This window comes from Lampetra fluviatilis, chromosome 21, assembly GCF_964198595.1.
Source record: "Lampetra fluviatilis chromosome 21, kcLamFluv1.1, whole genome shotgun sequence".
Classification (NCBI taxonomy): Eukaryota; Metazoa; Chordata; class Hyperoartia; order Petromyzontiformes; family Petromyzontidae; genus Lampetra; species Lampetra fluviatilis.
The window spans coordinates 11,077,920-11,099,849 of record NC_136295.1 but is presented as its reverse complement, the minus strand read 5'-3'; the positions used below and the strand labels follow the sequence as shown (position 1 = coordinate 11,099,849).

General features: G+C 57.4%; 1 protein-coding gene across 6 annotated transcripts in view; it reads left to right on the top strand.

Annotated features, from left to right (window-relative positions):
* Window positions 1–21,930, top strand: part of LOC144938225 (tyrosine-protein phosphatase non-receptor type 4-like) — a 70,907-nt gene that overhangs the window by 5,970 nt on the left and 43,007 nt on the right. For 2 of the 6 annotated variants that reach the window (XM_078866045.1, XM_078866041.1), the window contains exon 2: window positions 15,640–15,794. In XM_078866045.1, the coding sequence (XP_078722171.1) occupies window positions 15,657–15,794 (138 nt within the window). In that variant the 5' untranslated portion in view covers window positions 15,640–15,656. Of the gene's footprint in view, window positions 1–6,428; window positions 6,543–15,639; window positions 15,795–21,930 lie in introns of those variants that run through there. The other 4 variants (XM_078866047.1, XM_078866046.1, XM_078866043.1 and 1 more) reach the window with 3 other exon arrangements.

The window sequence follows — 21,930 nt, the reverse complement described above, 5'->3', positions numbered from 1 at the left end:
AGGCTACATAGCTCAGTGGGCCTTACCTGGTAAGAGAAAACAAATAGTTTAAATATAACCGTGACATGACCATGACTCTTTTACACGCGCTCGCTCGCTGCCCGTCAATTCCCGTACGACTGCCTCCGCCGTCGCGCTCAAACCGCAGAATATAGAAATCTAATTTCATCGTTTCCCATTTTCCTGCCCCTTCTCATTGTCGTTTTCCATCGCGGCGCCGACTGGGCAAGTAAGCGGAACGTGAAAGTGACGCAACCGTAGACGAACGAGAATTTTGTAACGGGGCCGCGGAGAAACGCCGTCGTCCGTGTTGCGTGCCAGTGAAGGGACGCGGCGGCGGTGTGCCAATGTGCCCACCTGCGCTCACCACAGGGTCTGCATTCCTTCTCCCCTCTGCCGTCTTATCTTGACGTCTCATAGCCTCGGGGGAGGGCGTATTCTCAGTCACAGCTCTCGGCTCCTGTTTGCAAAGACGGAGGCTCGGAGCGAGCGGGTTCAGCCGTGTGGCTCGGGGAAGGCTCGCAGAAATCCCGAGCGCGGCTCAGAGCCAGCTCAAGTTGAGCGCAGGGCTTTGAGCCGGCTCACTCGAGCCAGAGCCCCGGCGTGAGGCGAGCCGCGACTACGAATACGGCCCTTGAGAGTGCCGTGCAACGTGCATTCACACGGCGTCCGAATACAGCCGCGTCCCAAGACGCCGTACGGAAACAATGGGAGTATAAACCTTCTATGTTTATTCACTGCAGGAAAAAAGCGGCAGTCGTCCGTAGGCGGGAGTTAAAAAGAGGACCTATACTTGAAGAGGAACGGGGGAGTGGACAGCACGGATGGCTGGGGGGGGAGTGTTGGGGGGAGTTCCAGGCGACTGAGGCAGCAGTGGAGAATGAGCGGCTTTTTGCTGAGCGAAGGTTGATTGGGGTGTTTCAACAAAGCCTTGGGTGCTGGAGCTGGAGAGTGTGTGGAGGGGCGAGTGGAGTGAGATGATTGGGGAGAGGCAGGAGAGTGTGTTGGAGGGGAGTGGAGTGATATGAGAGGGGAGAGGCAGGAGAGTGCGTGGAGGGGAGTAGAGTGAGATGAGAGGGAGAGGTAGGGGAGTGCGTGGAGGGGAGTGGAGTGAGATGAGAGGGGAGAGGCAGGAGAGTGCGTGGAGGGGAGTAGAGTGAGATGAGAGGGAGAGGTAGGGGAGTGCGTGGAGGGGAGTGGAGTGAGATGAGAGGGGAGAGGCAGGAGAGGGCGTGGAGGGGAGTAGAGTGAGATGAGAGGGAGAGGTAGGGGAGTGCGTGGAGGGGAGTGGAGTGAGATGAGAGGGGAGAGGCAGGAGAGTGTGTGGAGGGGAGTAGAGTGAGATGAGAGGGGAGAGGCAGGAGAGTGCGTGGAGGGGAGTAGAGTGAGATGAGAGGGGAGAGGCAGGAGAGTGTGTGGAGGGGAGTAGAGTGAGGTGAGAGGGGAGAGGCAGGAGAGTGCGTGGAGGGGAGTAGAGTGAGATGATTGGGGAGAGGCAGGTAGGAGCGAGTCCATGGACTATCAATAAAGACTCAGTACTTGGCCCTTTACTTGGGAGAACCATGGCAGAAGGTAACCGTCATTTCCAAAAAGGAGGATGAAGAGACTTGGGCAGAAGACGTCGCTAGAAGGGATGTCGGCCGTTGGCCGAGACTAATGACAGAGTGACAGCCGAAGGAGGGAGCGTGCCCCACCGATAGTACGTCCACCGCGCAAGTTCTTTTTTTTTGGGGGGGGGGGGGGGGTTACGAAATCGGCTCGTGGTGCACCAGGAGCTCGGTGAATCGTCGCACCGCGGCGGTGCCGTGAGACGTGGCGACGGCTCTTGGGGGGAGGCCCTCATCCGGCAGCGGATACGTCGCGGCTGAGGTCGGTGATGATAATAATGATGAGCATAGGCGTACCTCGGCGCCGTAAATGAGGACCGCAGATGAACCGCAGATGAACGCGCAAAACGTCCGCGGCGTAGGCGGGGCGTCAACAAAGCGTCCGAGCCAGCGCCTGCGTTAGTCACACGTGACAGGGCGGCGGCGGCAGTGGCAAAGCCGTTCAAACGCCGGCGGGGGTTTTGGATATTTTGAGAGCGGACCTCAGAGGTTGGGTGTCAGCTGCGCATCATCGATCGAGCTATTAACTCGTTGAGTCGTTCCGTCGGCTTAATTATTACGCCGCTCGTGCAAAAAGGATCGACCTATTTCGGTCCTTCGTTTGGGCGTTTCGTGCGCGCAGTTGTCCGCTCGGCAAGACGCAGAGGGAAGGAAGCGGTGGCGAAATAATGGTGGCTTCAATTTGTATGGGCTGTGATGACCTCTGTGTGTTTTTCTAGTGTCTCATTGATTCATTGACTGATGCAATCATTCATGCAATATCCATCAGAAGGAAGGAACCAATTTCAGGGTTAATTGGCAGCGACAACCTCCCCTTGCTTGCTTTCAGTCTCATGCAATTACTCTTCCGCGCATTCATTCCGTAATCTAGCAGATGGAAGGACGCGACGTGGAGCTCTGCGATGGCATCATTGACCGCCGCGTTTCGTATGAACCGTTCTGAGCCAGGCCCTCGGTTGGTGGAAGGGGTGGGGGGGCAGCAGTAGAACCGGGCATGGAACGGTCCGACGATGCCGCTAAGGAACGTGAACTTGGGTGGGTGGGTGGTGGTGGTGGTGGGGGACAAAGCGACGCTTGGCGGTGCAGGGCCCAACCCGCCACGGCCAACTCCTCTCAAGCGCCGGCGCTGCATCTGAACGTAACAGTCCGGGGGAACATTCACGGCGCTGGCGATTTGACGGCTCTCTGTAACCACCACCCCCCCTCCAGCCTGCCCGCCCCCCCCCGGCCTGCTCTCCCGTGCGTTGGGGACTTCGCTGGGGGAGGGCGGAGGAAGAGGTAGAGGAGTAGAGTTTCCGTGGAGCGGCTCGTAGTTTCCACTTGAGATCGTTAGGCGATTCCCCCGGGCCACCCGGATGGCGACACGGCCAGTACAGTGCGGTCGGGTCGGCACAGATGCTTATCGTGGCGTCCTGGGGGGCAGGGCTGGGGGGGCGGGGGGGGGCAATGCCGAACATAAACATTTTCAAACCGCAAACGAAAACATCACTGTACCTCCTCCTCGTCCTCGTGGTGGCGGTGCGTGTGCGTGCGCGACCGTCGCCAACTCGAGTGGCCGAATCGAGAATCCTGCAGCGCCTCGTGGGTGGACGCCCCGGCGGAGCGGTGGCACGGCGGTTAGCGCAGCAGCGAGTTCCGCGCCGATGGCCCCTCGCTCGGTTCGATTCCCGTCCGCGGTTGATATCGGGCGGCGAGCAATCTCCGAAACTGGTCCTTGGGGCCGGGGCGGGGGGGGGCGGCACTTTTCCCCGACGTTTCGCCATTGCACCAGATAAGGCCCCCACTGAGCTATATAACTCGTTTTTCAGGAGCGACCTGGCCACAAATGGTAGCTCAACTAAGTGGCTTGTAGTCACGTGCACATTTATAACAGCCAAATACTCTTAAACGCACGTTGATTCTACATTCGGAGGGAGAAACCGGAGGACCCGGAGAAAGATCCACGGGGAAAGAGAGAGAGAGAGAGATGCTAACTCCAAATATACAGCAGCAGGCATCGTCAGGGTCGGGAACGAACCCACGACCTCCTGTATACCTGGCGAGTTGGTTAACATCTCGCAAACCTTGGCGCGGCCCAGCGGTGGCGTGATTGCCGCCTGTTGCGTAGATTCGCGGTTCGATCCCGGCCAGTCACCCCGGTTAATACTGTGGGGGGGGGGGGTGGCGGATTAATCATGGCGCAATATGGGACCTTTCGTGCCAGTATCAAAATATAACAATAGGTGTTACCCTTTCTGGCCATACAACAGCTGTGTGAACATGTTACAACACCAAACATAATCACAATACTTGTAGGTGCTCACCCCGAGCTATGCATGCCCTGATAGTGGTATTGGCCTTGTGGTGATCTCCTTTTGGCATTCTCTGGTCTAACACTGTGTCTGATGTGGTGTGGACCAATCGGTTTCAAAGACAATGCCAGATATAATTACCAGAGCATGTTTTTTGTTTGCATGTTCACCACAAGTGCGTGTGGTTAATGCAGACGAGATTCGTTGAAAAAGGGGATTCTGTTTGGTGTTTTAACATCTTAACACAGCTGTTTTAGTGCCAGAAAGAGGTCAAATCTCTTCTTATAAATCAAGGCACACTCTGCGCCCGTCTGCTGCACGGTGGACGTGAAAATAGTCGCGTGACACCGTTCACAAGAGGAGGCCATTGCTTGCCGGCGCCGCCAATTACTCGACTGGCATAACACGCAGCAGCATGCGCCCCCACACCACCCCTCCCCCCGGACTGCGAAATGACGACAGGCCTGTGAAACGCAGCAGCGCCATCCATCGTGCCTATCCTCGGAGCCACGAGAGCACCGATCGTACGGACGGACAGACGTTTGATCGGAAAAGGCATTGTCCGGGTGAAATATTTCGATTGAAAACGACAAGGGCGACGAAAACCGCACCGACGCGCGGGCATAACGGTGGGTAGCCGGCGCAGGAGATCATTGGCGCTGGCCGCTGCACCCTGGGAGCTGCATTCAGGAAGCAATACAGACTTCCTGCACTTCCCCCCCCCCCCGCGGGGAACGTGGCACGGCGATGACAGCGCCAGCGTTCGAAACGGACGTCCCCTCCCTGCACGCAAGGCGCAGCAGGCGGCTCTGGGATAGAGTTTGAGGTTTCGTGGGTGGTGGCGGTGGTGGTGGTGGCGGTGGTTGTGTGGGGGTAGTGGATGCGGGACGCGTGCGACAGACCGAGAAGAGCCTTCCGTATTTTTGTTCGCTTGTGAAATGACGAGCGGTGAAGCCAACCGGCAAACCTTTTGCCGAGCAGAGCGGGGTTACCGGTTTTCTCCGAACGTCGCGGACCGATAACCTGTTTCTGGTGCGATTTTTAGGAGGAACCCGGTTGATTGGCGCTCGCAAAAGTACGACGGCAACAAAAACACGTGGTACATTTGCCCCACCCCCCCACGCCCATTTTCAGTTAAAGGTGCCATGCTGTGATGGGTCGCTCACGCTGCTGCGGGTGGAAGGGCCTCCACTGGGAGGGTATTTGGCCTACTCTTCCACGCTGACACGACGTCGTGCAAGGAAGGGATTGGCCCGCCCTACTCACCACTGCTCTTTCGAAACGGTCAGGGTCGTATGAGGTCGTCGCGACGTGCCGCTGATAGCCAGGGTCTATCCACTGCTGGGCGAAGGCCTCCCCATGCCGCGGATCTGCGACGTCGGTGCACCGAACTCGTCGCTCCGAATCGCCGTTGTGGTTGTTTCCCTCTCTCTCTCTCCCCCACCTTTGGCTGTCGTTCCATCGTCGGCCTCGGCCGCCGTTCGCCATTCGTTTCCACCCGACGTTGTTTCCCAATCGTCGGCGATCGAGCGAGGTTGTCGCCAAGAGAAAAACATTCTTCCTGGTTAGGGGGAGTTCCCGGTAACGCCGAACGTGGGCAGAACGGATAAGCGGCAAGGGTTGGCCACTGCGCGCCGGCTTCGCGGTTCCAATTTGCCAAAACGTTCAACACCGACAAAAATGTACGCCGCAGATTTGCCCGTTCGAGATCGCACAAAGCGGCATCGCCCCCATTCGCGAATCGACTGCGGGGCCGCGTCCGTGACACGCGGTGGGTGCTCGCTCCTTCGTGGATGGCCCTTGCGCCGTGAGAAACCTCGCGCCAATGCCAGATGTGCAAAATCATTATTGTCGTCGTCATCGCCGCCGCCAGGAGAGAAGGGGCGCGTTGGGACGTTTGCGATTGGTAGGGATGCAAAGGGTTAAAGAAAACAAGCACGAGCATGCAAACATTCCAGAAGGGGCCCCGGTCTTGTTAATAATCCCAACATTCAACCGGATGCCACAGGAATAGCATCAGTCAACAAACTTATCACGCAGACGGATCCCATGGGGGCTCGCAACACGACGATCGTACAAAACAAGTCAACGGTGCGCTAGTTCTCGTCAACACGCGTATAGATTGTATCGTACTAAGTAACATATTCAACCTAACGTACCGTGCAACACGTTCCCTTGGGGGGGGGGAGGGGGGTGTGTGGAGGAGGGAGTCTCGTTAATATACGACTGGATTCCTCCCGTACCAGCCAAGTCAACAAACAGATCGCATGGGGGTCCAGTGTTGTTCAAGTACAACCCAATCCCGTAGCACTGAGTTATCAACAAACTCTTCATCGTGCAGGCAGAGATCGCGTGGTTGGGGGTACGGCGGGGTGGGGGGGTGTTGGTGGTGGTGGTTGTGGGGGGGGTGTCCACGGAGGTGTGTGTATCGGAGCGCGCGTTCCCATTGGTGGATATCCGAGTGATGCTTCGAGTAGCCTTCGCTTTGGCTCTCGGTTTCGCCCGCCCGCTCGCCCGCCCACTCGTGGAACGCCCAGCCACACTCACCTCTTCCTCCGCTGCGTGCGCGTGGCTCCCGTTGCGGGGTTGGGGCTCGCTCGCTCGCTCGTCGTGGGCAGTCGAAGGATAATGCGCCTCTCGTAAGGTCAGAGCGACGTCGGTGGTGGCACGAGCCCGTGGCGCCCCCCCCCTTCCCACCACCACTAGCAGAAGTCTGTGTCCTTGGTCGATTTACACCTTCGTTCGTGAGCGTCGCGGGGGTCGGGCCGTTTTTGCGCGCTGCGCCGAGGGCGGCCGCGCCAGCGTCTTGGTTCCATGAGAGACGCACGCAATTCATTGCTGCGTACGTAGGTCGCAGCCAGCGTGCTGGAGTGCAGCCGGGCGCTGTTCGCGTTCGCACGACGTCCGATGTGTCGCCCCATGTGCTGTGGAAGCTTCTTCAGGCACTGAACTGTCCGACGTTTTGCTTCTCTTGCTGGGAGCTTCTTCAGGAGCTGAACTGTCCGACGTTTCGCTTCTATTGCTGGGAGCTTCTTCAGGCACTGGACTGTCCGACGTTTTGCTTCTCTTGCTGGGAGCTTCTTCAGGCACTGAACTGTCCGACGTTTTGCTTCTCTTGCTGGGAGCTTCTTCAGGAGCTGACCTGTCCGACGTTTTGCTTCTCTTGCTGGGAGCTTCTTCAGGAGCTGACCTGTCCAACGTTTTGCTTCTCTTGCTGGGAGCTTCTTCAGGAGCTGACCTGTCCGACGTTTTGCTTCTCTTGCTGGGAGCTTCTTCAGGCACTGAACTGTCCGACGTTTCGCTTCTCTTGCTGGGAGCTTCTTCAGGAGCTGAACTGTCCGACGTTTCGCTTCTCTTGCTGGGAGCTTCTTCAGGCACTGGACTGTCCAACGTTTTGCTTCTCTTGCTGGGAGCTTCTTCAGGAGCTGAACTGTCCGACGTTTCGCTTCTCTTGCTGGGAGCTTCTTCAGGAGCTGAACTGTCCAACGTTTCGCTTCTCTTCCTGGGAGCTTCTTCAGGAGCTGAGCTGTCCGACGTTTTGCTTCTCTTCCTGGGAGCTTCTTCAGGAGCTGAACTGTCCGACGTTTCGCTTCTCTTGCTGGGAGCTTCTTTAGGAACTGAACTGTCCAACGTTTCGCTTCTCTTGCTGGGAGCTTCTTCAGGAGCTTAACTATCTGACGTTTCGCTTCTCTTGCTGGGAGCTTCTTCAGGCGCTGGACTGTCCGACGTTTCGCTTCTCTTCCTGGGAGCTTCTTCAGGAGCTGAGCTGTCCGACGTTTTGCTTCTCTTCCTGGGAGCTTCTTCAGGAGTTGAACTGTCTGACATCGGACGTCGTGCCAAGCAAAATGCGTCTCGGTAGAACCCGCAGGGACTTGAGAGCGCTGTAAACATATTTCTAGTTCTATGGTTTTTATATTTTACTTTCATCTTGGCAGACTCTCTTGGCGGCCGAGTGAACTCTTTGGTGACCGTGGCTGTTCGTGGGGGGCCAGGCGGCCGGGGATGGGATCGGTCGTGGAAAACAAACGTGCGCGTTTGTCGTCGTTGAAAGGGGCTCGAACAAAAACGACAGTTTTTTATTTATTTGACCAGGTAAGGGGCCCCGCTGATCTATGCAGCTCTTTTATTCAGAAGCGTCCTGGCCACCACAAATGCGAGCTCAACGGAAGTGGCCTGTCACGTGGGAATCTAAAGCGGTCGCCAAATATTGTGAACGCGCGATGTTGATTCTAAATGCGGAGGGGGGCGAAAAACAGCGAAGGTGACCGTGCGTCCGTAGTTGGGGAGGTGCGGACGTGTGGTGCGCGTGTACCCGGGGTGACCGCGATCATGGGTTTGCTTCGTTTATCCTTGAGATTTATTTTTTTCTCTCGCGAGTTTCAACACCCGTCGGCCCGGAGAGTCGTCCCACTGCGTCGGGATCGTTGTGATCGTTGGGACCGCTTCGGTCGAACAAGAGTTTTGGCTTCGTGCGGGGAGGGACAAACCCGAGAAAAAGCCTCCGCGATTACGACCGCGGTGTCCGATCGAATATCTGCACGGATGGGTTCAAGAATCCCGTTCCGCTGCCCCACGACAATGGGTAGGCCACATCGCAGCCTGCCGCCGCTCGGTATACCCAGGCGCCGCACAGACAGATGCAAGAATCTGGAATCTCTTGCTGCGCTGCCATTTCTATGCCACCTTGCCAACGATGAAAAGCAGAGGAGCCCAGCAGCCAGGCACAGACCAGGCTGAGCCCTGCTTGGTAATCGCCTAAACCAAAAGCGCAGGCTCTCGCGGTCGCGCCGTTACGGCGTTCACGCGTCGGCACCGCGCGTCGTTCGGCACGGTGTCCGACGTTCCGCCCCGCGTGCCGGGAGCTTCCGAACCACGTTGGATTTGATCCCCAGGGTTAGACGGAGGCCACCAATCGAGATCAAACCGAGCAGCCGAGGAGGCTCTCCCCCGGCGCGCGGAGCCAAACGTCGGACGCCGAACGACGCGCGGGGCACGACCCGAAAGCTTCGTGTGCGAGCCGTACAGCGGCGGCGCAACCGCGCACCCGCCCATCGCGCCCCGCAGGCGTTGCAGGAGGCTGTCGCGAGAGGTGTGCAGGCCGCACGCGAAAGAGTGGGGGAGGGAGTGGGGGAGGAGAGAGTGGGGGGGGAGAGAAAGAGAGAGAGGTGAGTGAGAGAGGGAGAGGGAGGGAGGGATGGGAGAGCTTTGCGGCGAGCGGGGTTTGTCACGTCGAGCAGGACCGGCGAGCGACGAGCGCAGGGTTGGGCGTGTGTGGGGTGAGTGGGCTGGGTGGGTGGGGGGGGAGAGAAGGTGAGACCTCGGGGTGTGCGCTTGACGTAAGCGTGCCCTGCCCCGGTCCGCACTCTCGCACGGCTCACAGCGATGGTATGTGCGTGCGCCGTTGCCGTGAGTTGGCAGGCCCTGGCTGCCGCCGCCGCCGCCGCCACACAATAAACTCGTTTCTCAAAACAAACTCGGCTTGCCGCTCGGGGCCGTGCTTGCGTGCGTGCGCAGGCTTGTTGGCTTTGCCGCGGCCGATAATTCGCTTTGGTTTATCTCGTGCCGAAATCACGACGGCTGCAGGTTCTGCGAGCGCTTTGCCGTTTTGGTCTTGGGCCGACTCGTTCCCGTTGGCTCCTCGAACGAACAACGAACTAACGCTGCTGCGTGTTCCCCTCGTTTTTTCAAAGTTATTATTATAATATATCTGCTGTTACCCGCCGTCCGTCCGCGCTTCTTGAATTAAAATGTCAGTCTTGGGGGCCTTTTTCACCATACTTCACCGCGCCGGTCAGCGCGTGCGGGTTCCGCGAAGGGTTTGGAATCGAACCCGGGTTTGCCGAGTTCACGTGGCTTCCTCGCCGCCGCTCCATTTGCTTCCTGTCATCAAGAATTTCTCAAACCGTCGGAGCCATCGCACGTGGTGGAGCATCACCGAGTCTCCTGCCGCACTGGGATGTCTGGCCGTGTCCATGATCCCAGTGTTTTGCTTCCTGTGGGGGGAATGCCACACGTACGAAGGAGGAGGAACACTCAAAACTCTGCACGCTTTGGATTTATGAATTCGTTGCTGTGCCTGCAGCAAAACCCCGGGACGTAGGCACGGTGGCTCGGAGATGTTAACTACCTCGCCTGGTACACAGGAGGTCGTGGGTTCGATCTCGATCCTGATACCTGCTGCTGTATATTTGGAGTTTGCGTGTCTCTCTCTCTCCGTGGTCGTGTGGATTTTTCTCCGGGTCCTCCGGTTTTTCCCTCCACATTAAAATCAACATCACGCGCTTCGAGTATATGGCTGCTCTAAATTCCCACGTGACAATAAGCCACTTGGTTGTGCTATCATTTGTATCCAGATCGCTTCTGTAAAAGAGCTACATAGCTCAGTGGGCCATAACCTGGTAAAATAAAAAATAGTTTCGTTTAAGTTTGAGTTGTATTCCCACGCAGTCTGTCATCCAAGCACATTGCTAACCAGGCCCAACCTTAGCTTAGCTTTCAGACGCGGAATGAGAGCGGGCGCACCCGGGCTCGATGTTGTCATGCACTGGTGCTTGCCGCAATCACTTTGCGATCGTCCGTCCAAGCGACGTCGTGTGTTTATTTTCGTCATTCATGGGCGGGGGGGTGGCGGTAGTTGCAAAGCTACGACGAGGCGTTGTGTGGCGCGGGACTTCCCGTCGGTTAAAAGCCTCGGCCACTCCGCGGGCTCTAAAGCGTGCACCTAACCTGGCGCGGTGACCATCTGCGCCACTCCGGCGCAGCTCGGCAATTGCTCAATTCGACCTTCGCCCCCTCCCCCCCCCACCCCGGGAGAGGAATCTGCGCCGCTTGAATGACTGTGCCGCCTGTACATGTCCTGTTCAAGTCGCGCGTGTGTACTCAACAACGGGTAAGCAACACGCTTAAAATGTGTTTTAATTTAACGCGGACTCAAACGCACACACGGACTCAACCGCAAACACGAACTCTACCACACACACGCACTCAGCAATTCTTGTGTTGACAAAATAAAATATAGAAGCTGTTTTTATTTTGCCAGGAAAGGCCCCGCTGAGCAGAAGCGACCTGGCCGCATGATAGCCCAACGAAGTGGCTTATCACGTGGGCATCAATAGCAGCCAAATACTCTAAAACGCGTGATGTTGACCCTAAATGTGGAGGGCAAAACCGGAGGACCCAAACAAAATCCACGTGACCTCGGGGAGAGAGAGACACGCAAACTCCAAATACACAACGGGCATCATGGTCGGGATCGAACCCACGACCTCTTGCGCACCGGGCGAGGTAGTTAACATCTCGCCACCGTGGCGCAACTAAGCAACGGGTTAACACGAGTCCAGCTTCAACGACGAGTGGCGTCGTCGTCGTCGTCGTTATCGCGAGCCGCTGCCCACCAACCGCCGGATGAAGGCTTCCCCACGCCGTCGCCATCCCTCCTGGTCCCTGCCGATCGCCCTGACGCCTCCGTCAGGGTATTGCGTTGACCACAGCACTATCGCTGCCCACAACAACAACCGCCATTCGCAACTGAGTGTGCCAGGCTATGTGCACGCTGAGGGCACGTGAAGCGTCGAACGCCCGCAGGCAGGAGGTCACGGGGCAGACCCAGGTGCCATGGGTCGACTGACTGAGATGACGCTGCGCACGTGCGCGCGCACGCACGCAGGCACGCACGCACGCACACACACACGCACACACACGCACGCACACGCACGCACACGCACGCACGCACGCACACACGTGCAGGAAATGGACAGGCAGTCCGGGGAAGGTTGGGGGGGCGGCTGCCATAAGCAAAGGTAGTTGTTGCGAAAGTCTGTCGGGGAAAACTTTGACCAATATCCAATTCTCAGAACCGTGCGTAGCAGCCCCCGCGCCCCTTCCCTGATCGACCAATCCTCCCCCTCCTCTCCGTCCCTTCCCCACCCTGACCTCAGCCCTCCCCGAAAAACGCGACAGGGCATTGACATCCGCAGCGGGGGGGGAGGGGGGGTTAAACACATTTATTTTTGTTTACACTCGTCGAGTTGGTGTCGTGCTATCAGGCGTCCGCGGCACGAGATGACAGAGTTTATATCTGGAACGTGGGGGAGTGACTCCTACCACTTGGTTGGAAAGTGAACATTGGTCGCTGGATGGATAGACTTGCCAACTCTGCCATCGGCATGAGGAATTCCTACCACTGGCTCGGGGATGAGCCCCGATGCGTCTGTGCTCGCTACAGCGGGGAAATCGCGTCGACTTGGTGAAGAGAACGGCCTGTGGAAGCAGACGCCGGGGAGCTTCTTCTGATGTGGCGCTCTCAGTCGTGTCCTCGGGCCGAGCCGTGCGTTGTTCGGCACGCTGACGCTCATTCGGTTCCCGTAGAGCTGGGGTGTCAAACTCAATCGGACGGTGGGCCGGTTTGGATTCAAATGCAACCTCCAGCAGGCCACACAGTTGGGGCCAACGAGAATTAAATGCATGATGAATACGGTATTTATTTACCCTTTCAAAATCCGAAAAGAGAGTTGATTTATTTTTTTCCTCGGCAGAGCCCGCCAATTCCTCCGTTTCAACGTCCGGTTTAAATGCAGGTTGAATTTAGGTAGAAGCTTAAAATGTATATATATATATTTTTAAATATAGCCATGAAAATGTAAACACGTGGCGGGCCGAAAGGAAGGGGACTCGGGGAAGCGGGTCCGGCCCGCGGGCCGTGCGCTTGCCACCGCTGCCGTCGGGGCTCCCAGCAGCACGCGGAGCGAAACGTCGGGCTCCGTGCCGAGCAGCTCGCGGCGCAAACCTGAACACGCGTCGGGAGAGAGCCGTGCGAGCAGCTACAACCGCGAGGAACCCACGCGGTGGAATTGTTTCCTTTGCACCGCACGGAGCCAAACCCCCGTGCCAATCGTCTGGGAGCGACGCCCCCGGCCGTCGGGACAGACCGATTTAAACATTCCCCGCTGATGTTGGCCACCGATGTCCCGGTGAGCTTGCCATGGCAGGAGCCGTGCCTCTCGCGACTGTTGGGGGGGGGGGGGGGGGGGGGGCCCCCTTTGGCCCCCCCCCCCGCTGCCGACGAACCTCAAGCCGCCGCCGGTGGAAAATCCACATTCCTCTGGCAGAGACCATTTCTTCCGTACCAGCGATGGCCGCCGCGGTTGACGTCAATGCGCGGGGGGATCCTATTGCCGTTTTTTGACGCTTGCGGTTCTTGGCCCGACAGTGGCGAGACGCTATTTTTAAAGTTTCCGGCTTCGAGAGAAAGGCAAACACGAGCGGCGCAGCGGTAACGGTTGGCGGAGAAGCGGCGGTGCGTCTCCTCGACCGGCGGCTCTTTCCGCCCTGACGCCGGGACTCTTCTGCCCGTCTGGTTTGGCGCAAACGCAGGGAACGTCGCCCGCCGCCCCCCCCCCCCACACGACCGTGGGGGTTATCGCGCGGACACCGGCACGTCGCTGTCGATCGTGTACCCTCCTAGCGCTCGGGGAATCTCCAGACTGCACGTCCGGAGGTCGCCGGTTCGACCTCCCGGCCCCCGCCGGTTCGACCTCCTGGCCCCCACAGTTCTAACGATTGGGCACGTTTCTGAAATTCTCACTCTTCCCCACCCCCTCTGTCCGCCCAGCGGTGTCAAATGGTTCTAGATTTGAAGCTTTCGTGACTGCAAGGATTCATATTCTTAGGTTTTTTCGGTAAAGTCACGTAGGTAAAAAATAAAAATTCATAACATAAAAAATAAAATAAAAATCACGACGTTTCGGAGGCAACACAAGCTTCCGTCTTCAGGTGGAACCGTCACAGCACGATAGCTGTATCAAGTGAGAGAAATTCCAAGAAAACAGTCCTTGTATATATACTGGTTGAGGGTGGGAGGAGCCAAGGGTTCACCGCGCCGCGGTCAGTGAATGGGCAGGTGGCACGCGGTGGGGACTAACCGCGCGGCACAACCCGGCCGTTGGGATCGCCGCGTGGGGCCTCGGTGGTGGTGGAGCGGTGGCGCAGCGGTCGGCGCGCCCGGCTTCCCCGGCCGCGGCTGAAACACCGCTGGCGAGAGCGATCTTTCCGAACCGGGCCTCGGTGACCTGAATTGACCCGGCGAACCGTAACGACCCCGGCGCGGCGTGGGTAGGCCTCCGTCCGCTCCGTGCGTTGGGTCGGCCGGTCGCTGTGTACACATTGTCGTCGTTGCTTCCGATAGGGCCGGTGAGCTGAGACTGGGAATTTTCTCGACGTTGTTTCGCCGCGGGTGGGGGGGGTGCTGGAGTTTGTTTGGCTATCGGGATGGAGAGTCCGTGCGTTGCAACAGCGGTGAACAAACGGAAAGAAAATCGGGAAAGTGATTGAAATCTCTCTCGATGGCCGCCTCGTTTTGATTGGGGCCATGCTCTCCACGCTCGGTTCTTAATTTTCAATTGTACAGTCCGGATTCAATTCGCGGCTGAACGAAGGCCCCATCCTCCTCACCCCCCCCCCCACCAACAATCCTAACCAACCCCCCATCCACCTCACGCCGTCGGACACCGCTCGCCACGCGGGTGGCAGCTGTGGCCGGGAATCGAACCCGTGCCGCCGGGTTCGTAGCGCGTTGGCACTAACCGTTTCGCCACCGCGGCACCGCCGCCGCACCCCAATCGCAGTGTGTCGGTGGTTAGAGCCCTCCTGCCAAGTTGCTACCCGAGAACATTGATGGCGAGATTGTGAGCGCAATAACCACCAACCCCATCGTGGCTTGCAGAGAGCCAGCCACGCACACTCGCTCGCTTGTACCTGCGTGTGTACGTCTGTGCGGGGAGGGGGGGGGGGAGCGGTGGTGCAGCGGTTAGCGCACTGCGCGACGAAACCTGGAGACCCCGTGACGATTATCTGAACCGGTCCCTGGACCTCTCCTAGGTCGACTCGGCCTGACATGAGTACCTGGTGCAGTGTGTAAACATCACGACTGGGGAGACAAAGGCTGCCGAGTGTTGTGCTGGCCACCCACCCCCTCGTGTGCCGTCATAGTTGCTACTCGCGAATGGCATTTGCCGCACATATACGGGGGAGCTTTGTTTTTTTGTGTGGACGTGTATGTGTGTATAGACTGTACTTTGGGGCAAGAGCTGTTAACGCTTTTTGTGGGAGCACAAAAATACAATGTAACGGCGGATTTGTGTGTTAAAGTCTATACTGGGACGTCTTTAGACTTCGAACTTTTGTGACTGCAGGAATTCATAGTCTTGGTTCTTTCGGTAAAGTCACGTAGATGAATAAGACCGCTTGTGTTGCGATGGAAACGTCGTAGGTTTTTTGCTTTTAATTTAGATTTTTGTTTTCTATCTACGTGACTTTACCGAAAGAACCAATAATATGGGACATCTTAGTTTTTGTGTGTGTGTGTACTTGTGTGTTTTTGTGTGTGTGTGCTTGTGTGTGCTTGCGTGTGTGTGTTTGTGAGTTCATGTCGTCACAACTGGGGTGGTGGCATAGCAGTTGGCACGCTGCGCTACGAACCCGGTGACCCGCGTTCGATTCCTGCTGATGCCCAACACCGGTGGCGATTATCTGAACCAGTCCCGGGCCTCCGCTAGATCGACCCAAATGAGTAGCTGGTGCGGTGCGTAAACATCGCCGCTAGAGGCAAAGGCGGCCGGGCGTGGTAATGGCCATCCACCCCCTCGTGTGCCATTCCGGCCTTCATAGGTGCCGCTCGCCAACCGCACTTGCCCCGACAGTCTGGTAAGGCTACACGGGGGATCTTTGTCGTTGTCTCCGTGCAGGCTGGCGGCACACAGGCATGAGCGCGCGCTTCCGGCTGCCGGCGGCGGGGGTGCACGGCGGGAAGCCGGGCGAGCCGAGCCGCGACCGGGATGGCGTGACGGTGGCCTGCAGCGTGAGCCTGCTCGACGGCTCGCGGCACGTCTTCGCCGTCAACGTGAGTGCCGCGCCGCTCCACATTGAGATGCACCGCGACACGCCGTGCCACGCCGTGCCATTCCGAGCCACGCCGTACCATACCGTGCCGCGTGCAGACACACCATGCCGCACCGTACCACACTGTGCCACGCCGTGCCACATTGAGACAAACCGTGCCATGCTGTCCCACGCTGTGCCATGCCGTCTCATGCCATGCCACACTGTGCCACACCATGCCACATTGAGACACACCGTGCCACATTGAGATACACCGTGCCATGCTGTCCCACACCGTGCCACACCATGCCACGCCCTGCCACGCCGTGCCACGCTGTGCCATGCTGTGCCATTCTGAGCCACGCTGTACCACGCCTTGCCGCATTGAGACACACCGCGCCACGCTGACTCGCACCATATCTCACCGTGCCACGCCACACAACACCGTGCTCCTCCAAACATCACTGTGCGTAGCCTGATTAAAAGTTGCTCGAAGTTGTCCTCTTGCGGTTGCTTCTTTAGAGAGTGATTGCCCCCCCCCCCCCACCGTGGCGAACGGCGCCACGGCGCTGCAACCTCAAACTCGCACCGGGGGAGCGTACGTGCTGCGCGGTGTGTTTATCAACATCTAAGGCGAGAGAGGCTTCCCGCAACCAACCGGTCGGCCTACCGCCTCCCACTGCAGATCTCAAAAATGTTACTGTCCGGGCAGCGCGCCACGCAACGGAGGCGCCCCCTCCTCCTCCTCCGCTGCGTGTTTGCGCCGCTGCCGCCAACGACGAAGGAATGCCGCCCCGGAGAGAGAGGGCGGCGGAGGGCACCGCCCCCCTCCTCATCTCTCGGCCGCAGCGCACCTGCGGTTTGGGTGACGCCCCCCCCTACCCCCCCTACCCCCCCACTATTCACCACCTCCCCATCTACTCCCCCGACCCCATCGCCTCCCCGCTGTCGTGACCGCTCCCAAAACCGCCACGCCACACGCACCCGCCCGCTGACGACAACAAAGCCCCCCCCCCCCCCCCCCCTGTGTAAGATTTCGCGGCTGTGCCGTCCGTGTAGCTGTCGACGTATCCGGGGTATGGCAACCCCGTTCCTAGCTCACTGCACCTGATGGCAATTCCTGGCAAAGCACGTCGCCGTGATTGACGAACCCACACGCTCACCGATTCGCACTAATCGCTCGATCGCTCGCTCGCCGGCGGTGATCGGACGCCTTCTCGTCACTCCCCATGTCGCTAGCGCCGTGCTTACTGTTGCCACGAACTTTGCTCGTTGATTCCTCCGCCCATGCTGCTGACTCGGTCGACCAGATTGACAGCTTTGTCGCATCCGCACCGTGTTCAACCACCACCGCTGCTGCAGGTCACAGCATCGGACACACGCGTACACCCTCTCACTCGCTCACCAACCCGCTCGCTCGCTCACTACAACTATTTCCTATCTGCTTCTTCCCTCCCATTGCTCGACTTGATAATTCCTTACAATTTCGATTTAAAGCTTTCGTGACTGCAGGGATTCATCTTCTTGGTTCTTTCGGTAAAGTCACGTAGAATGGAAATAATAAAATAATAAAAATAAAACATTATAAAATAATTCTCACGACGTTTCGGCCACAAGGCAAGCAACCGTCCTCAGGTGAAGAACAGGTCTGTCGAGAAGACAGAGTGTTTCATTCTCGACAGACCTGTTCTTTACCTGAGGACGGCTGCTTGCGTTGTGGCCGAAACGTCGTGAGAATTATTTTATTATGTTTTATTTTTATTATTTTATTATTTCCCTTCTACGTAACTTTACCGAAAGAACCAAGAAGATGAATTCCTCACAAGCCTGCTCAACCCAATAAGACCCACCGACTCGTCCTTTACAACATCAACGCTTCCTGCTTGGTGCTGGTCGCCCGTCGTCTTTGCGTTTGGCAACCGCGAGTCAAAAAGAAAAACCGTCCGATGCGTTTTTAGGTTTGCGCCGCCACGTTGCTTGGCACGATGTCCGACGTTTCACTCCCAGTGCATACGCTTTGTCAGGAATTCGCAGTACATTCTGAAAACTCACAAGGGGGGTGGGCGGTGGACGGGAGAGTGAGGCTAGTGGCCGAGCCACATGGTCACTGTGTTTTTAGCGGAGAGCGGGCGAGCGTGCGGGCGTGCGGGCTGCTTCGCCGTCATTTACTTGCTGATGGTTGGCAGTCGTGGGGAGGGCAGGTCAAGGGAGAGTTCTGTTGCAAATTCATTTTTCCTGTCAGCGATGTGGGGGGCGGGGGGCGCGAGAGTTGCAGTCGCGCGCGATTGACGGCCGGCAGAAGAAGGCACTGCTAGTACTGCTGCTGTTACTGCTGCTGGTACTGCTGCTGCTGCTGGTGCTGTTGCTGCTAGTACTGTTGCTGTTGATGCTGCTGATATTGCTGCTGATACTGCTGCTGCTGGTGCTGTTGCTGCTAGTACTGTTGCTGGTGCTGATGCTGCTAGTACTGCTGCTGCTGCTGTTACTGCTGCTGATACTGCTGCTGATACTGCTGTTGCTGGTGCTGATGCTGCTAGTACTGCTGCTGCTGTTACTGCTGCTGCTGGTGCTGATGCTGCTAGTACTGCTGCTGATACTGCTGCTGATACTGCTGCTGCTGGTGCTGTTGCTGCTAGTACTGTTGCTGGTGCTGTTGCTGCTGCTGTTACTGCTGCTGCTGGTGCTGCTGCTGCTGCTGGTGCTGCTGCTGGTGCTGCTGGTGCTGTTGCTGCTGCTGTTACTGCTGCTGCTGGTGCTGCTGCTGGTGCTGCTGCTGCTGCTGGTGCTGTTGCTGCTAGTACTGTTGCTGGTGCTGTTGCTGCTGCTGTTACTGCTGGTGCTGCTGCTGCTGCTGGTGCTGCTGCTGATACTGCTGCTGATACTGCTGCTGCTGGTGCTGTTGCTGCTAGTACTGTTGCTGGTGCTGCTGCTGGCACTGTCGGATGTGATTGGGAGGGAAGGTGGAGGGAGCAGTGGTACATTCCTCCGCTTAGTCATACGGGTGAGTTAATGGTTATATAGCCAACCACGCTTACGTAATGCTTGGATTGTTTTTGTTACTTTATGACGGAAGGTTGTGTTTTTTTTGCGTGTTATGATTACTCAAAAGTGGTCGTTCTATGGAGATATTATAGCCCCTGTCATAGGGATGTGGAATTTCCACCACTGGCTCAGGTTTGTCGACGGAGCACCACCAAGCGCTCAGTTAAGCATCAGGGATGCTTACCACCCAGCGTGGCCCAGAGGTAGCAGCGGTTTGCGGTTTAAACAAAAAACTAAACTATGTTTATTTTTCCAAGTAAGGCCCACAGAGCTACGTAGCTCTCTTTCAGAAGTCACGTGGTCACAATTGATAGCTCAACGAAGTGGCTTATCACGTGGACATTTATGACAGCCAATGAGTCTTCACGCTTGTTGATTTTTTAATGTGGAGGAAAAAACCGGAGGACCTGGAGAAAAATCCACACGACCACTGGGAGAGAGAACGCGCAAACTCTAAATATACAACAGGCGTCAGGGACGGGATCGAACCCACGACCTCCTGCATACCAGGCGAGGTAGTGAACATCTCCTAGCCACCGTGGAGCTTGTTAAAGTCACGGTGATCTTATGACTATCTTGTTAGAGTCACGGTGATCTTGTGTGAGAGGTGAGCAGGCTGACAGCCAGAGATACGCGTGGCTGGGTAAGATGTGTTAGAGTAAGGGCTGGAGCTAGGCACGTTCGGGCTGGGAATGTTAGGGTGTGTTAGAGCTAGGGCTAGGCTTGTTAGAGTTACGGCTAGGGCTAGGCAAGTCTGGTGATGGCTCGGGTTAGGCATGTTATTACTTGCGGTGTGTTCATGGTAGATACACGCTGTCTGCTTCACGTCGGACGTCACCGGTTTCCCCTGGTGTCATTTGCGAGAAGTGGCCAATTCCGTGCCGGTGTCACTTTCCAAATTTACCATTTTCGGGGAAATAAATTATCCACATATTTGGGACTGCACATTGGAATCATTGCCCCGGATCGGTTTTATTCATCTGAAGCGTGCGCCTGTGCTTCAGTGGTCGTATGGTGGGAGCGGGGGGGGGGAAGTGGGGGAGGGAGGGGGGGTTCACGTGAACCGATTGTAGAGAAACGCATCCAAGCGGAACAGAATCGATCCTTTGCCCGCACAACTCGCTGCGTGCGTGCGTGTCTACGTACGCATGCATGTTGAACTTCTTTCGCAGCGTACGTAGGCAACCGTGCTCATCGGAGGTGCGGGGGGCAACGTTTGGTGCGCGTGTGAATAGATGGGAATCGGTGCGTCGGTCCCGGGCGCGTGCCTCGTGCATTCGCTCTGTGGGCACTGTAGTTAGAAGGGACCGGACGTCAATAATTAAGTCGGGTCGTCACATCTGGCGGTGGCGCCCGCACGAGGGTGGGGGGGGGCCCTCTTGAGTAATTGGCCTCGACTGGGAAGTGCCGTTCGTTGTCGATGGCCCAAACGGCTTTGCGGAGCATTCATGAGAAGGACCCCAGCAGCGTCTCTTGCGAACGCTTTAACCCGCAATCAACTGGAACCATTGAGTTTTTATAATTAGAACCGCTGAGACAAAGTGCCCCGTATCGAGGGATACCCTCGGTAATCCAACGTGTGCTTGGCAGTGGCACGCGGCTTGGCGAATAAAAAACCACTCACTGGCAGTAGGGGGGGGAGGTGGGTGAGGGTCGCGTATCGCCGCGTATGTTTTCGCAGTCTCGCCGCACTACGGGAACGTTACCAACGAGGGCGGTCCGCCGGCCAAAGTACGAGCCAGGCCGGGCCCTGCGTAGGAATCGCACGGCCCAGAAGCCTCCACTCACCCAGGCGCAGCGTACAGCCGTCCGATGTGCTTCGTTTGGGTGGTGCCGCTCTTTGTTCGGCACGATGTCCGACGTTTCGCTGCACGCCTTCCCTCTGCACATTCGCAGCGTCACCTCCATCGTCTCCTTCAAGAGTCACTTAAAAACTCACCTCGACGACTTGACTTTTCGAGCGACTCTGAGCTTGGCTCCGCGCCTCTGAGTTGCGGCCGTTCCGTCCGCAAATTTGCGCGCGTTACAAATTGCATTCTTATTATACCATCATTATTATTATTACGTGCCCGGGGGGGTCTTCTTCAGGCACGCGCGGTTGAACCCCTGAAATGCACGTCACAGAGCTCATGCTTGACGAGCGTTTGGCAGTGCCGTGAAGTGTCCGTTTTTTGTTTTTTTCCGGCCGTTATTTTAATTCGTGTTTTTGTCAATAAAGCAAGCGAGCGCCGTGTCCCAGAGACACGGACGCATCCAGAGAGTAGAAGCCAGTGGTGATCTGAAGCAGGAACGAGAAGCAGAGGAGAGAGAGGAAGAGAAGGAGGAAGAGAGAGTGGCGGGCGGGCGGGCGGCGGGGAGGGGGGGGCAGGAACACAACTGCAAATGTCAAAAGAGGACTGGGCTGACTAATTCGTCGGCACTAAAGCGCGCTCTTCACAACGCAGTCATTATGGGTGTTTGAAAGGCACCCTCTGAATGAAAACGTTATCTTGCAACAGTGATGGCACTCAGTTTTGTTGATGGCGGTGGAGGGGTGGGGGGGCGCGCGGCGGAATTTTTGTACGTGTGCCGATTGGCATCTCGTTCGTTCAATAACTTTTTCAGAAATAGGAACACGTGTAGCTGCTTGCACGCGCTGGGGCTTTTGGCGACCTGTCGGCTTTCCGGCCGCGGTTTCCCCCCCGCCCGCCCGCCCGCCTGCCCGCCCACCTCCCCACGTGGAGACCCTGAACCCCACGGTAGTGGCGCGGGGGAGGGGGGCGATCTACAGTGGCGTGCCTCGACGCCAGGCAGCGCTTGACCACCGGGAGGCGCAGGCGGTAGTTTCCGTGAACCCGTCCCCGAGCGCACACGCAGTCGGCCCCGCTCGTTCACCGGGGACCGATACCCCCGCCCCGAGGGAGCCTACGTTCGCTTCCAAACTCGGGCGCCTGCCTGCCTTTCTGTCCGTGCGGAGTTTTTGTGTTCTCGCCCCCCTTGCGTGTACCCCCTCCGGGGTTCTCCGATTTCCTCCCGTAGCCAAATAAGATTAAAACAAATCTATTTAACTGGTATTGGCCAAACGTCCCAACGCTGAAAGGCGACACCGCGGGATTAACTCGGCCGAGGTTCCGCAC